This window comes from Saccoglossus kowalevskii, chromosome 15 (assembly GCF_978046115.1).
Source record: "Saccoglossus kowalevskii chromosome 15, keSacKowa6.1, whole genome shotgun sequence".
Taxonomy (NCBI): Eukaryota; Metazoa; Hemichordata; class Enteropneusta; family Harrimaniidae; genus Saccoglossus; species Saccoglossus kowalevskii.
This window is the reverse complement of record NC_140655.1, coordinates 23,135,415-23,150,774: the sequence shown is the minus strand read 5'-3', so window position 1 is coordinate 23,150,774 and position 15,360 is coordinate 23,135,415. Positions and strand designations below refer to the sequence as shown.

General features: G+C 36.1%; 1 protein-coding gene and 1 long non-coding RNA gene across 3 annotated transcripts; one reads left to right on the top strand and one right to left on the bottom strand.

Moving 5' to 3' along the window:
* Nucleotides 1-1,571: 1,571 nt before the first annotated feature.
* On the bottom strand, nt 1,572-4,473 carry LOC144359453 (uncharacterized). The gene is made up of 2 exons (XR_013422022.2): nt 4,393-4,473; nt 1,572-1,764 (listed from the first exon to the last, which is right to left on the bottom strand). It is a non-coding gene; the product is annotated as an uncharacterized LOC144359453 (long non-coding RNA).
* Nucleotides 4,474-5,736: 1,263 nt separating this feature from the next.
* On the top strand, nt 5,737-14,487 carry LOC102807003 (putative cytochrome P450 301a1, mitochondrial). 2 transcript variants are annotated; one of them, XM_085508360.1, is made up of 10 exons: nt 5,737-5,896; nt 7,126-7,346; nt 7,716-7,944; nt 9,506-9,696; nt 10,365-10,560; nt 10,727-10,889; nt 11,351-11,487; nt 11,730-11,808; nt 12,258-12,461; nt 12,927-14,487. In XM_085508360.1, exons 2-10 carry the CDS (start codon nt 7,139-7,141, stop codon nt 13,059-13,061), a joined length of 1,542 nt encoding a protein of 513 aa, XP_085364486.1. In that variant the 5' UTR covers nt 5,737-5,896; nt 7,126-7,138; the 3' UTR covers nt 13,062-14,487. The 2 variants fall into 2 exon arrangements, with proteins under 2 accessions (XP_085364486.1, XP_085364487.1); XM_085508361.1 differs by lacking the exon at nt 7,126-7,346.
* Nucleotides 14,488-15,360: the final 873 nt, after the last annotated feature.

The following is a 15,360-nucleotide window of genomic DNA, read 5'->3' as shown; positions in this document are numbered from 1 at the left end:
GAAAATCTGAATCTATATATATAACATTGCATATTTCCAAAACAGTCTAAAAACGACATGGAACTTCTGAGAAACATCTTATTACATAGTAATGCATTTTGGAATAAAGCATTGTTCCTGGTTACTGGTGAATGAAACACATGTAAATTGTTATTTTTCAAACTATTACCAATAGACATATATGCCATGGTGTTTTAAAGCAGAAGGGGTCGTCAACTGCGCATGCGCGGGAATGGGTCCCACGCGTCGATAACAACGCACGCTAAAAACGCAAAGGTTCATGGATAGACGCTTGATTGTAAAACAACGCTGATTTTCAATGTTTGCCCTAGAATTTCAGATTCGGTTATTTCGAACCCTATCGGCAATGCCGATCACTTGTTTTATTCATTCTTGTCTGTGGCGAATGAACCACGTAGATGGTTTATGGTGCCCTCAATGTAGCTCAACACGTTCATGTGCGAAGGCGCATTAATATTTAAAGGCCCGGTTCCACTGCACTTATGGATACAAAGGTGAATTGCGTGGAGCGTATGCATCTCGTATTTACAGTATTACAAACGGACGAAGCGTTTGTATCTGGGATGTATCTCGTATATTTAGGATTTCGGAGTTGTCATCCACTTTCATCCGCTTTCACCCGCTAGGCGTCAGATAAACATCCGTTTAATATCCTTGCTACATACTACCCATGTCCGTTCTTGTCCGGTCTGTTTTCGAAAATTGTGTCCATTTCTGAAGCGCATGAAAACTGATGGAGCCAACCTCGGAATTTTGCTCGTCCGCTGTGTTCTCTTTGCATACATTTTGTTTCTATTGCCCTTAACATACTGTCCAATACCACCATCACCAAAACGCTGCTTTCAAATGCCTGGTGTCACATAGTTATCTTGATTTTGTTAACGCAGGTTATATTTCGGTCAAAAGTCAAGAGATTATACTGTTTATCTGCGGTAACATACTATAATTGAGGTGTGAATTGCGTGGAGCGATCTCAACTCATAGCGAATACCAATACAACGAATAAATACGATTCGATGCCACGTATTACTCGTGTGATGTCCCCATGCCAATGTATATGCTGTAATCGATGGTGCTGCAGTATGTGGTTAAATTAAGTATCAGGCGTTAATATAGTTGTGTACATGGTGAGAGTGGGCCGCGTAGACTGTGGATATCATTCAGCCGATTGCAGCAGATGTAAGAATCGCCCTCTAGCGACGATGAAATTCCGCTTACAATAATTTAGGACACCGAAAAAAAAATAGATATTTTTTTTGAGGGCATATTTTTTTATTTTTGCATTGGTTTCTATATTAAGTTTATTTGTTCGTATCTCAAGTGTTGCTCGGTGTCATGAGATTTCAGTGTATTTTTTATTATTATTAATATGAATAATAATTGTGTTAGAGCTGTTGATACTATCCCTCACATATTCTACTCCCAATTACTCCTGCGTAAAATGGACTAGTCTCTTTTCATGTTGACATTCAGAGTAAAATCATGTGACAGGCTGTTAAAATTTGTCTTGCATTATGACTGAAAGAAGCTGGATGAAATTACAAACTATGTAGTGTGTTCATGTATGAACAATAACTTTAATAAATATGATTTTACTTAACTTGGATATATAATACTGTATTTTTCCCGCATAAAACAAAAGAATTTCACAATGTCGAAAACAGAAAGTCTTTCTCTGGACACCCTAAAGTGCGTTCCTGCGTCCTTGCGTTCGTGCGTTCCTGAGTTCTTGCCCATATTTGTCTAAATAAATAAAATAAATAAATAAATAAAATTAAATACCGGTATAAAATTGTATTTACGTATACTGAACAGCATGTGTGCAGTTATTGAGATCTAGAAGCTTCCAAGTATTATTAAAGCTTGTCTGTTTTGGCATGCCTGACAAAATATACTAGAAATTAAATTCATTTTCTATTTAATTATTGTGAAGAGCTTAATCACAAATTAGGTTTTATATTGGATTTTAATTATGCAAATGTCTGCATGTTTATGGAATGGACAAACATGATTTGATAAATACTTCTCGATATATTACATTTTCAGTTACGCATGCATGTTTTTTGTTCAAAAACATCTTTCATTTCATGATAAATCAATAAATTATTTTATTTTTGCTTTCCTTCTTTTCTATTACTAGTATTGTGCTTTGTGACAGTGTTGCATACTTAGATGAAAACTCACTGATTGTAGCTATACTACTTCAATATGCTGTATATTCTGACAAGCTTTCACCGAAGACCCGGTTTTCCAGCCATCCTGTTTTTTAATTTGTAAAGAAATTAAATAACTATGTAATTTTGCAAGATATTTTGCGTATTATGAAAACCTGCCACTAAAAAGAGCTGAATTGCCATCATTATCATTAGAGGCTTGGCCGAATAAACTTAGACCTTGGCTAGCGAAGATGTACATGCACATTCTTGTCCTTTGCTGCAAACTTGTTTGTGCACTCTTGTTTGTAATATTTATATGTTGTTGTTTTTTGGTATTTCTAAACATCGAGTTTATTTTTGATTGACATTCAAAGAAATCGTTTGAATTTTAAATTTGATGGTTGGTTCGAATTTATCCCCTTTACAGTGATTCGTGTGGCGTTCGTAGCCTGATTTACATTTTTCTTGCGGTATTTTTTTCTTCGTCAATGTATTAAATATAAGTGCGTTGGGAAATAGCATAATTCTATTGCGTGAGTGAAAGAGGCTGGTGAGACTGTGTCACAACCTGTTCTATTTATTTCCAACGCGCGTGGTCGGCGCCTCTGGTTGCTTTTATTTTGTATTTTTATTTTAGAAATGTATCCGTCACTGGCTGCGTTTGTTTTGTCATGTCTCACAGCTGAAAGTCTAAGCTGACTTTGTTTTGGCTGTAATCTACGATTGGCAACCTGTTTTGGGTTAAAAATTTATGATTGTTGACAAACGTTGGCTTTTGGCGCTCAAAGTGTTTAGTACTGGGTTTCTACAGCAGACTTTGTCTTTTGAAAATATCCTGGGAGCTAAACATAGCTCTCCTGAACACAGTCAGGGTTTGAACGTCACGTAGACATCGATGCTCAATGAATTCACCTTGGTACTTTTAATATTCCCTGTGCATGTTCCTATATGCTAAGCACAATTCATCATTTTTTGCCTATCAAATTGATGCCCTCTTAATCCCAAAGTTCTAGTCTCGCACTTTTAATAAACATTTAAAAAACAATTCTAGCAGAATTTCTAAGCGAATGTAATTTTATACTTGTCCCATTGATATGCAATCTTTTCAACAAAATCTTTAATTGAAAATCCCAGAATTGAAGGTATAATTTACCAATTAGTATCCAAAATAAATCCGAAAACTACAGGGATATCACTTTATCGCCAATTATCTTCAAAATTCAATAATCCCGCCTGTTTTTTTCGGTGGGAAAATTGTGCCCAACTCACAGAACAACAGAAAATGCAGTGTGATAAAATATCTTTGCGTTAACGTCGAGGGTTTAAAACACGCCTTCTTATAAAAGTACAAATTATAAATAAACTGCTAAAGTTATCTACATTATCGCAAATTCAGATTACATGTAAACTGTCAATTGTGAAGAATTGACGTACGTTTTTTATATAGAACACTGTAACGAGCTCACAGTATTAGGCATATCGTAACGGTTGGAGAACATAATAAAAAGTAAGGGGTCACAGAATGAAGCCATGGGTACACCAGATGTAACATTTGTTCAAAATAACGTCGTGCCCCAAGAATAACGCGTTGATTACGATTGATCAAAAAGTGAGCCAATTATAAATATTTCTATGGATTCTGTAATAGTACAATTTGTGTATCAGTAATGAGTGATTTGCACTGTCAAATGCCTTGGAAAAATCATGATATACTGATTCCACTAGACTATCATAATCAAGTTAAGTTGTAATATAATCCACGTAATCGACACGATTAGTAACGGTAGAACGACCCTCCATAAACCCGTGATGACAAGTATTGATAGTGATCTGGACATGACTGTGTAGTCATTTCAGATTATCCTAATCACAAATGTTGATGATGAAACTCTGATTAATGGTGGTAAAGATATTGGGGGACAGTTTCATGCATCAGAACGAACTATTATTGACGAAATAATAAAATACAATGAACATTGGAATGCATAAATTATAACATCGTCCGAATCGCACGGTCCCGTGTCTTCGACCTATAGGCCTCTACACGATACCGTGCGGTATCGCATAGGCTTAAGCAGTGAGATCTGATTGGGCGGGCCTCGAAACAAGGCCCCCACTCAGCTTGGACGTATCAAATTATAAAACAAAATTCCACTTCCTGTTTTTGTCTCTATGAAGACATCCTTCCCACACAAAACCGCGTCCATTGCCTTACCTGATGAGGCTTGAGAGCACCAACACCGAAAACTTTCGCAATTTTATCATCACAAATATCACGATTCATTGGCTCCGCCATTTTGTTTAAAATGAAACGCCAAAGGGGGATTTGTAACACGCAAACTGATTGGACAATGATTAGCCGCCCATAAATACTGGCGACGCTGTTAGAATACGCATATTTGATGGTCGTTCTGCCAAGGTCTGTTTAGAGGCTTGGCCGAATAAACTTAGACCTTGGCCAGCGAAGATGAAATTATAAGCGTATTTCTGCTTGTGTTTATACTTTGCAAGGCTAGCGAAACATGGCCGGTCGTTAATGAACGCATTTGGGAAATTATTTGACATCTTGGTGCGAAAGTACTTTGCAAAAAAAATGTCAGCGGTTGAATCAGGAGTGCAGTTACCGTAAGACACATTGTTCGAACAGCTCTTACTGTTATTTTTAGTATTAATGAAACTGTAAATTGTTGAATTGCAGGTATATATTCTTCGTAGACTGATTTAAAACCAGCACGAACACCAGAAAACGTAGGTATAGTAAGAATGAATTTCATGTGAACAAAAAATGTATTTTACACGCGTTGTGTACGTCGCTATGAGTCCCATGTCGAACAGGACGCGGCGCGAAGATCACCGCCAGTTTAACGAAAATAGCATTGGCATAACCAAAGACACTAGTGTCTTTGGCCTTTTATAAATCTTACTAGCGTTGCTTAATCTATTGTTGATGGCGAGTATTTATAGAAAACGGTCAAAGGTCAGACTTATTTGAGATGCATCCGGTCGGTTCAGCAATCGTGCCATCAATAGCACTACACCAGGCTAGACCCGGAAGGTTAAAATCACCGCACTTTAAAATAACATCGTCGGCTTCAACAATTGCAGAAAAACGATCCAGCCATTCGTTGGCTACCGTTTAAGTCCAACTTTCAAAAATAACCTGTGACGTATTGACGGGTTTAAACACGTTTCGAAGAGGGTAATAATATCTATAATCAATAAACAATTCATGGAATACTAGAAACTATTGATTGAATTATTACTCCAAGAAAGGAGACAAGTCTGGTCCATATAATTAGAGCGGTATTCTTTATTGTATTTTTCAATTTAACATTTAAAAAAAATTATAGCATGTTATTATTTGTATGTAATTTTCATGTTTCTTTATTATTCTGTATATTCTTTGACGTTATACTCTGTTTTTCTTGCGCCAATGGCATATGATGGGGTCAACGGCCTAGACTGGTTCGACTTTAAATAATCAATTGTTATTAAAATGAAAACAAGCTCAACGAACGTACGCCTGGATGAACTCTCCATTCACGTGATCACCAGCCCATTCAATCTGTACAGAACCATTGACCTCGTTTAATGGCGGAATACAGTCGAGGCGACAGGGATACCGTTTCTGTATCGATCAATTTGAAATGATGCTGTCCACATTCATCGCAGTGTTCTGATCGTTCCACTAACGTTAGTAGACGTGGTTCAATGTGCAGGTAAGAAGACGGAGACATTATGTTGGCATGGATAAAGACGGTAGTTACCATGAACGCGTCGCAAATGGTCTTCGATTCTTGGCAATGCATTGCTATACAGGTTGACTCAGTATTTAACTAATTAACCAGGGTATTAACAACCGACACTCTTGATTTCACTAATAGTTTCTGCACTAAATAATGAGTTACATTATTATAAAACAAAACAAAACCGTGTGCGTGGGTTCTGAAAATGTTGCAAGCGTTGCATTGTTGTCCACTCAGAAGAAAACAACTCTGCTTGATAACACTTTCGTTTGCGCGTGCGTGTAATTGATTCTCAAAATCTAAATAACTATATGAACTCGCCGAGACGTTAATGTGAACTTAGACGTAAAGTTCGGAATAGATATGTGGGAAAATTATTCATATAGTTTAATTATTTGCAATGTTTTTTTTAATGTACACAACAAAAGTGAATTTCTTTATATAAAATCTACTCAATGCCTGTGAATAGAAGCCAGAATTATGTGACCGCCTTTAATAATTTCTTTCCTATCTTGTAATGTCTTACTAATACTGCTGTACCCGATGTCAACTAGCTCCAGTCTAGGGCGGTGCCCAACTTCGATAGAAACATGTTAGGTCGCAAATTTTTGCACAATAAATGAGTCAAAAGGAAAACAGAATTTAGCCTGATCCCTATCGGTACTGCAGTATATCAGTGTTACGTCATTTAAAACAATAGCATAACGTAGGTATAAGTGCAGCCAACTAATCTTGTAATTTACCATGTCGTTACTACCAAGTAGAATATTTATCATAGCACACTTTTAGGTTATGTCTATGTAATAGAAGATGTTTTAGTAAAACTGCCGAAGAAATAAAGAAATAATTTAATCAAACATTGTCACCTTAGCTAAAGTAATCGGAAAACATTATGATACTTTACTAATAGTGTTTGACCACTGTATTCTTACGTGATGAAAAACCCATATTGGTCATTTGATCTGGAAATCTGTTGCATATAATAAAAGAAAATCAATCTCTGAAATTATTTCTGTTTTATTCAACAGGATTATTCAGTCGTGCATATTCAGTTGTTTTGTCCATTTTGTGAAGAAAATACTTGTTGACATAAATTTCTGTAATGGTTGTGGTTTTACAGAAGTTTCACTTTGACTTTCAGAAGGTCACCACAGCGTTAATGTGTTACCATAACAATGTAGTGTTTTGCAATGTGATTTCAGTGTTTAAGAAGGTATGGCGCATCTACGGGGATATAACCGCGTTATTGGTATCGTTAGAACTACAAATTGGACGAATCGAAAAGTGACAACTATCACAAGTACACGTGCAGGTGACCACGTCGTCAAAACCACGCATTATGCAAACGCCAGACCATTCAAAGAGATACCAGGCCCACGCCCTCTGCCGGTGATTGGGACTGCATACGAGTATTTACCTTTCGGTGTGTTATACTTAGTATTTAACTAATATAGTAAGCGGCATTTGCCTTATATCCCATAATGCAATCCATATAAGTTCGTCATTTCCCTTTTGCGGACACTGCATGACGTCATTACTGTACACGTTCAGGAGATTACTCCACTGCATTTCATTGGTCCATGCATAACATAGTGATTTTAAATTCGGGAAAAAAAATCACGCAACATTTTTAGGTTCGAAGTAGATTCTAAAGTTGATAGGGTGGCAGGGTGCATGCTTATAAAATATAATGCACTGGGAAGTCTATTATTCTTCATTAAAAATGCACCAATGAATTCGGATGTGAATCTTAACTCGATATTTTTTTGAAACATTATTCCTAACATTTCAGGACCATACACATTCGAAACGATGTATGAGCACGCCATGTTCGATAAGCAAAAGAAGTATGGAAATATTTGGAAAGAACCGATGTTGGGGCGCCCAGCTGTTTTTGTTGTCAGACCGAAAGATATTGAGACAATGTTCAGAAATGACGGCAACATGCCAAAAAGAACACCACTTGATGCAATCACCCGAGTCAGAAAGATGGCTGGACTATCCCTTGGTCTTGGAAATATGTAAGTATTTCACAATTAAAGTAGAGCTGACGTGCATGCTAGTATTTACTAACACACTAACACATGCAATATTATTATGGAATAGAGGTTGGAAGTAAAATTATGGTTAAAAAAAGATGGAGAAACCAGGTATTCTACTGTTATTATATTGATTTAGTATTTTGACGATTTGACATGATTACATGCAGTTATCGTCTTATTAATATGGCTTTTAACTTTTAATGTTTAATTTTAGTCTGTGTCACTTCATTTTAATTTGCCTTCCACTTATAAAAATGTTACCTGTGCCAAAATTAATTAAATTTACTGCAAATATGCAAATCAAGATTGTAATAAAAATAGCAAAACATAATAATCTTGTACAAAAAACGACAATTACACCATTTTACATTGTAGGAAAATATATTGTTTTAAAACAATCTTTCTAAAAAACAGCGATGAACCATTTTTTCCATGCCCAAAATATTGCTTGCGTGAGTATATTCTTCAAGTTCGCTTTTGACAAGGGTCAGTGGCACAAACATTGGTAAAAATAAGTCCTAGTGTTAGTTACTGTAGATACGAAAAAAGCCCCGTGGTTTTTCCATAATATTAGCCCGTTCTAAACACATTGAAACGGGGGCACACTTCATTGGCCGGGATACTTAAAACAAGAATTCGAAATCACTAGACAAAAAAAAAAAACTACCATGATGTAACTCATCGTTGCTTCGAAAATTTCAACTTTGGTTAACCAAATTTTGGGCCACTAAACAAATATACGATAATGTTCCTCTAGAAATGAATTCGAAATAGAATATTGGGTAGTACATTCGTAATTTTTAAAACGTGTAATGATACAACTTTAAGTATGGGTGTGAAGTGAAACCTTTCCTTGTTATTAAGGGTTGGGTCCTATGAACGCACTAAAAGTGAAGACTAGAACATGAAACTCCCTTTACAATGCTTTCAGAAGAGCCTTTTACGCAACACGTTTATAAATTGAATTTGAATTTGAAAACTGCCGTTGACCAATCCGAACGATCACCATGACGTCACTGCGGATGAATACACGCTCCTGAAATGGACTACCCAGTATGCGCGTGTGTAGAATCTGATTGGCTTTGCGGCACATCGCCGTATCAGCCATGTTAGAAGTAATCTATGAAGTTAGAAGTACGCAAAACCAATAGATTACGTGTAAAAATATTGTACCTCACAGTGTGTGGTACTCCTTGTTGTCGCTGTCAGGTTAATATACCGGCAGTAGCTTATTTTGGCCACAACAAACATTTACACAGACACAAACTTTGTTGCCCGTCGTTCTTAATTCAAGCTAACCGACCTGAAAGCGCAGGTAGACGACAAATGGCATTCGTCAACTATTATTACAAATATACAGGCGGTTGTATGGTGGATGTTGTCATAATAGTGCACTCCGAACAACATTCCACTTAGGGTGACATGTGTTTTATATAGAATGTACACTTAGTATTTTATTTTTCACACTAAACAACTGACCAAGTGCATGTTTTTTTATCTGCACATTCCCAATTGTTGTATTCATTCAATATTTACGAAGGCAAGGTAAAGAATGGCGTCGAGTAAGAAGCAGTGTTCAGAGATACGTGTTGAGACCAAAGGAAATATCAAAATTCCATCAAGACTTGGACGTTGTTGCTGAGGATTTCATTCAGTTGATGAAAGAACTGCTTGTAGAAAATGGCGAAGTCCCAGATTTTCAGAATGAAGTGTATAAATGGGCGTTGGAATGTAAGTATGTAGGGTAATGTAGTTGCAAACTAGACAATGTCTCAAGAGCGCAATACCCTACTACAGCTGTAAATTAAATATCCTATCTGATAATGTAAAGAAACATTCCCCAAATCCCCATTTCTACCAAATATCTAATTAATTGCTTCTCACCTCAAACAAAGCGCTCTGGGGAAAAGAAGAACCCTTCCTAAAATCTCTCTCTCCATGACATTTTGATGTAAATCTTTCTCAAAGTCTAATCGAGTAGTCATTATTTTTATTGTTATCAAGCATTGATAAAGGGACGATTGATCCACCCTCCTAATAATGCCATGAAAATAGATCCACATTTTTTAGTTGTCCTGCAAAAGGTCAGAAAAAAAAGAAACAAACCAGCACCGAAATAAAACAAGACAAAGGCAAGAACAACATAAACATAAAACTATATTGATAACTCGGATTAAAAGAACTTGCCAACCACTGTCACCAATTGCCGTATTTCTTCAAATTCAACCAATCAATCAATCAAAAGGTTCCCAGTTGTTCCAGTAGTATGTGGATATATTATACACAATTTACTTAACATCATTCATAAACACCATAGCTTTTTTTTGAAAAAAAATCTTATACATGGTGCCTCCAAGGTGTATGGTATTTCAGAATAACGTACTTTTGTTTTGTTTCAGCTGTATGTTTCATTGCACTTGAAACACGCCTTGGCTCCCTCTCACCGCACATGGATGCCAATACAAGAATGATCATAGACAACACTCATGCCTTTTTTGAGACCATGGGCAAGCTGACTTACTCAGCGGGTCTTCACAAGATAATCAGTACTCCTACATGGAGGACGTTCGTCAAAAGCCATGAGATATTATACAGGTATGTGTGCATCATGTAGTCATGGCAATATTGAGATAAATACAATGTATTTCTTTTTCTATTTAATTTCATATTTGTGCTTTTCACGCTGGATTGTCAATTTTCTGCTCAACTATACTGGGACAAAGACAGGGGAACATATCACGTTATCTATTTGCCATTATAGAATGATAAAGAAGCCAATTGATGCCATCATACATTTGATTAATGAAGGGAAGATCGACAAAGGGGAAAAGAAATTCCTAGTTACGTTATTATCAATGGAAGATATCTCTTATGAAGACGTAATGATCTCCGCATATGAATTAATAACCGGTGGCATTGAAACAGTACGTTTTAATAAAACATAATACACTTTACATAATCACAAACAAGGACATTTTTAACTTCCGGTGAGTGAGAAAGCCACGCGACACCCTTCCTCCTTCCTCATTAGTGTTCCACTCTGTTTCAAATACAAAGGCACGTTTGTAACACTAGTTTGTTGTACGTATGTTAGGGTCCTCACTCGAACGAGTATTCCCTATATCATTTGTAAAACCATGATTTGGATCTGAGGACAATACAGGGTCGATACTGTTCACGAGTTTCTAAGAGGTATATCACAATGTATGCTTGGTTAGTATTATAACTTTTGACATTTTTGTCTTGAATCCATTCGTATGTCATGAACTGCGAACTGGTCGTATGAGGTAATTTTAAAGTTTCTCGTGTCGATTTAGCGTTTAGCCTTATAAGTTGAATATAAACAATTAATACTCGTTTGTTTATTGTCTCCAATTGTATTTAGACAACTCACGCGTTAATATTCAACTTGTACAACTTGGCAACAAATCCCGAAAAACAAAAGAAGTTGCACGAAGAATTGGTTGGAGACACTAATCAGGAAATGCGTTATTTGAAGGCATGTATTAAAGAAACTTTCAGGTAAATGTACGATTATTACCGTTTACATTTTATAATTCGTGGACCTATATGGAATGCTAACAGTTATTGTTATTGTGAATATATCTAGCGATGTAAAAACTTGTTGTGTGATATTATATATGCTGTTTAATCGCTCAATTTAGCACAGGATGTATATACTGGGCAAATTAAACAAAGAAATACTTTATGGAGTAGTCAAAAAATATAACTCGTTCAACTGTGCATCATACACTGTATTACAGATTATTCCCTTTAACATTGGGAAACACAAGAGATACAAGCAAAGATATGGTCTTGTGCGGTTATCAGATTCCAGCAGGGGTATGTTATACAGTGAATACGTTGTTCTGATTGGGCGAAAACGTGTTAATTATACGATTACAAAGTAATTATACAATCCATGGTATAATTATACAATCCATGGTATAATTATACAATTCATGGTATAATTATACAATTCATGGTATTTGCTACGGATTTCGCATTCAGAATTACGTCTAAACGTGAATGACACGCAGAAGGGGGTAAATTCTGCTACTCACTGAAAAGGACAAAACAATAACAATTTGTGATACAGACATAAAAAAACAGCATTGTGACCCTCGGATATTTGGGTTCAAAAGAGGTGAGCGAAAAAGACACAATTTCGTTCATCACGTTTCGTATTTATTTTAATTTGTCTGTGGCCAGGTAAGGAGATATGTTATGACCTTGACGTTCGATAAGAAATCAATCACTACTATTATAATCGTATTACGCATGTATTACAGACGACAGTTATAACTCCTCATGTGGCTAACAAACTTCCAGAATATTTCCATTCTCCTGACGAATTCCTCCCAGAACGCTGGCTAAGAGAAGGGGGCATGCAAAGAGACACGATGCCTTTCACAGTTCTTCCGTTTGGATTTGGTGCCAGAATGTGTGTTGGAAGAAGAATTGCTGAAAAACAATTGCAGATTGTGATATCCAAGGTTTGGATTATACATATAATATTTGTTTCAGTGTAATATCAATTGTTTTTTTCCGTTTTTCTCTATTTTTTGGGATTTATTTCCATGGAAATGCATGTTAAAGCCTTATCGCGTAACAAATGAATATGATTTGTCAGAATTTCTCAATAATTCTGGATAATGATGAGTATACATTTTATACAAACATGTTTTTTTTTCACCATATGTACCCAAACGAAATTTTGGGATATGGCGAAAACGGTGTTACTATAAGGATCAATTGTAAATGACATCGACATGTTTGGTACATGTTTGTGCAAAAACTAGTAGTACGATTACCCATTAGTATATATTGTTTTGTTTTTTTAATCTCGGGTTCGTGAGCAACAGCATAAAATAAAGCCATATGGTAAAAGTCAGGAAAAGGTGCGATAATTGATTGACAGTTTGAATCAAATAAATGATTTCTTTATTTCTTTTCTGTAGTTGGTCAGAAATTTCAAGATTGAGTGGCATCACGGTGAAATGGGCATGACCTTCTGTGTACTTCATAAGCCTAATATGCCGGCAAGATTCAATTTTATCGAAAGGTCGCCATCAGAAAGACCAATGGACCCGTAAAATGTAATGTTTGAATCACATGCAAGAAATTGATTGGGCATGGATCAGAAACTAAATAGCTCGCGATCAATTGATTGGTACTACAGAGTACGTTTTAAGTAAACGTGTGGTATATTTATGTAGTTTATGACAAAAGTAAAAATGCTATGGATAAGCAAGTCTGGAACGTCTATACACATTCGATGTCCTGTCTTAGAACAGAAAAGTAAGAACACTGCATCGAATATGAAACGCAGTACAAATTAATGATAGCGTACGTGACGCTCGCGGCATCACATATCCCGAGAAGTAATATCAGTTGTTTTGTGTGAAAAAATTTTCTCCCACATGCGACATCTGCCATCTATCAATTCTGGTTATGTTAAAATAGTTCTCGATAGATCCTGGGCTGAGGCTAACCATGTGTACCCACTACGCCACCCTCTCGGGTTTACGTTCAGTGTGTTGTGATGAGTAAATAAACTGATAACACACACCATTTTGGGAAATAATGCCCTGATTATCGCAGTTTAGTCAAAATTCGTCTTTTATCTAAAAACATTAACCTAAATGTAATTAATTTGTGATATTAAATGAATTAGTTAAATGTATACAATATTACTAAATCTTGGAATTGGCTAAAATTTTATTTTAATTGTTAAGATTTAAATTGTTTGACAACATTTACAAATTGTCGAGGTATATATTGAAAACGTCGTATTGTCATGATTTTTGCATAATTAGTTTGCACAATGTAGTTAGCTTAATTGCTTGGTATTTTATTAGATCTTGTAATAATACACTTACGAGTAAAATATAACTATGATATATTATTAAAGAAAATACGATTTGCAACGCCCATACTTTTGACTATATGAGAAAAATTGTAGCTGAAATGTTGACAATTTCATTTGATATGATTATTAAAAGGATATTGGAAAATGATTAAAATTAAAAAAAAACTAGATTATTATATTCCAACTTTTGTTCCAAATTAAATTATATAACTTAACCTTGGTGCACTGTATGTCCTTATCTGCTCGTACCATTGTCTAAAATATATATATATGTAAATGTATCCCGAACTATAGCTATCGAAGAAAGTCTTTAATTTAATATACAAGTGTGAATCACTTTTGTTCAATGCTCCAGCATTGTGATCATGGTTCTCGTGCGATATTATTGTCTTAAATATGTCCTATACTGATTGGCTGTTTTAAAGCGGGGGAGTCGTCACCTGCGCATGCGTCAGATGACCATAGCGTGTCATTGTTTACAAACAAGCGTCTACCCATGAGCCTTTTTAGCGTGTGTTTTATCGTCGCTTGGGACTCAATTCCCGCGCGTGCGCAGGTGACGACCCCCCCCCCCCCGCTTTAAGGTATTGGATTTGTCTTTGATGTTCATGCGTGGTAAAAATAAACAATATTTACTTTGAATCCACCCTGCACAGTGACCATCATCCTTCAATATAAACATGCCAGTCTGAATTTGATAGACTTAGACTATTTAAATCAGTCCAAATTTATACATCATGTAACAGGTAGAGATGTAATATTTGTATATACGTTAATTACTCTGTCATGATATTTTCTGAACGAAACTTATTAAATTTGTTGAAAATAGGTATTCCGCTGTCTTTTGTCTGTAAATTTGATGCTATGTATGTATTTGCATGTAAACTGTGGGCATGTTTTCACATACTAGTATACATAAATGTTATGTGACCAAATCACAATTACTGTATTTATTCTATTAGACTACATTATCAAGATTTACATAAGGGCGTGTACTACTAATATGAGCAATTTCGCTACGACCTTTTTGACGATCAGACCTGTCTAGCTGTTACATAAGTACCATTTAAAGCAAAGGAGTTGTCATCTGCGTACGCGTGGCAATTGAGTCATAAGCGACAATAACAACGCCTGCAGTGGCGGCAGCACCGGGGGCTGCGGTCGCCCCTTCAAAAATCAAGCTGAAACCCTTTGTGTCAGCAAAGTTTGCCCCTCAAAATTCAGGAAATAGCGTTTCAAATGGGCTAGATTCAACATTTCACCGGAGACCATGCCCAGACTCCCTAGGGATGGTGAGCAGATCTCGCTCCCCAATGCAAACTTTCGTGCCGTCGCCTCTGGCCCGTTTAAACCTGTACTGAAATTCAGTCCAAGTCGACAGTTATTAATTAGTTTGGTAATAAACCTAAACAAAAGTAGTTCCGATATTCACATACAGTTGCATCTTTGAATCTTATGTTATAAATAAGTCTAGAATTTCTGTGCAGCGCCAACTATGAAAAAACATTTAGGAACGCGAGTGG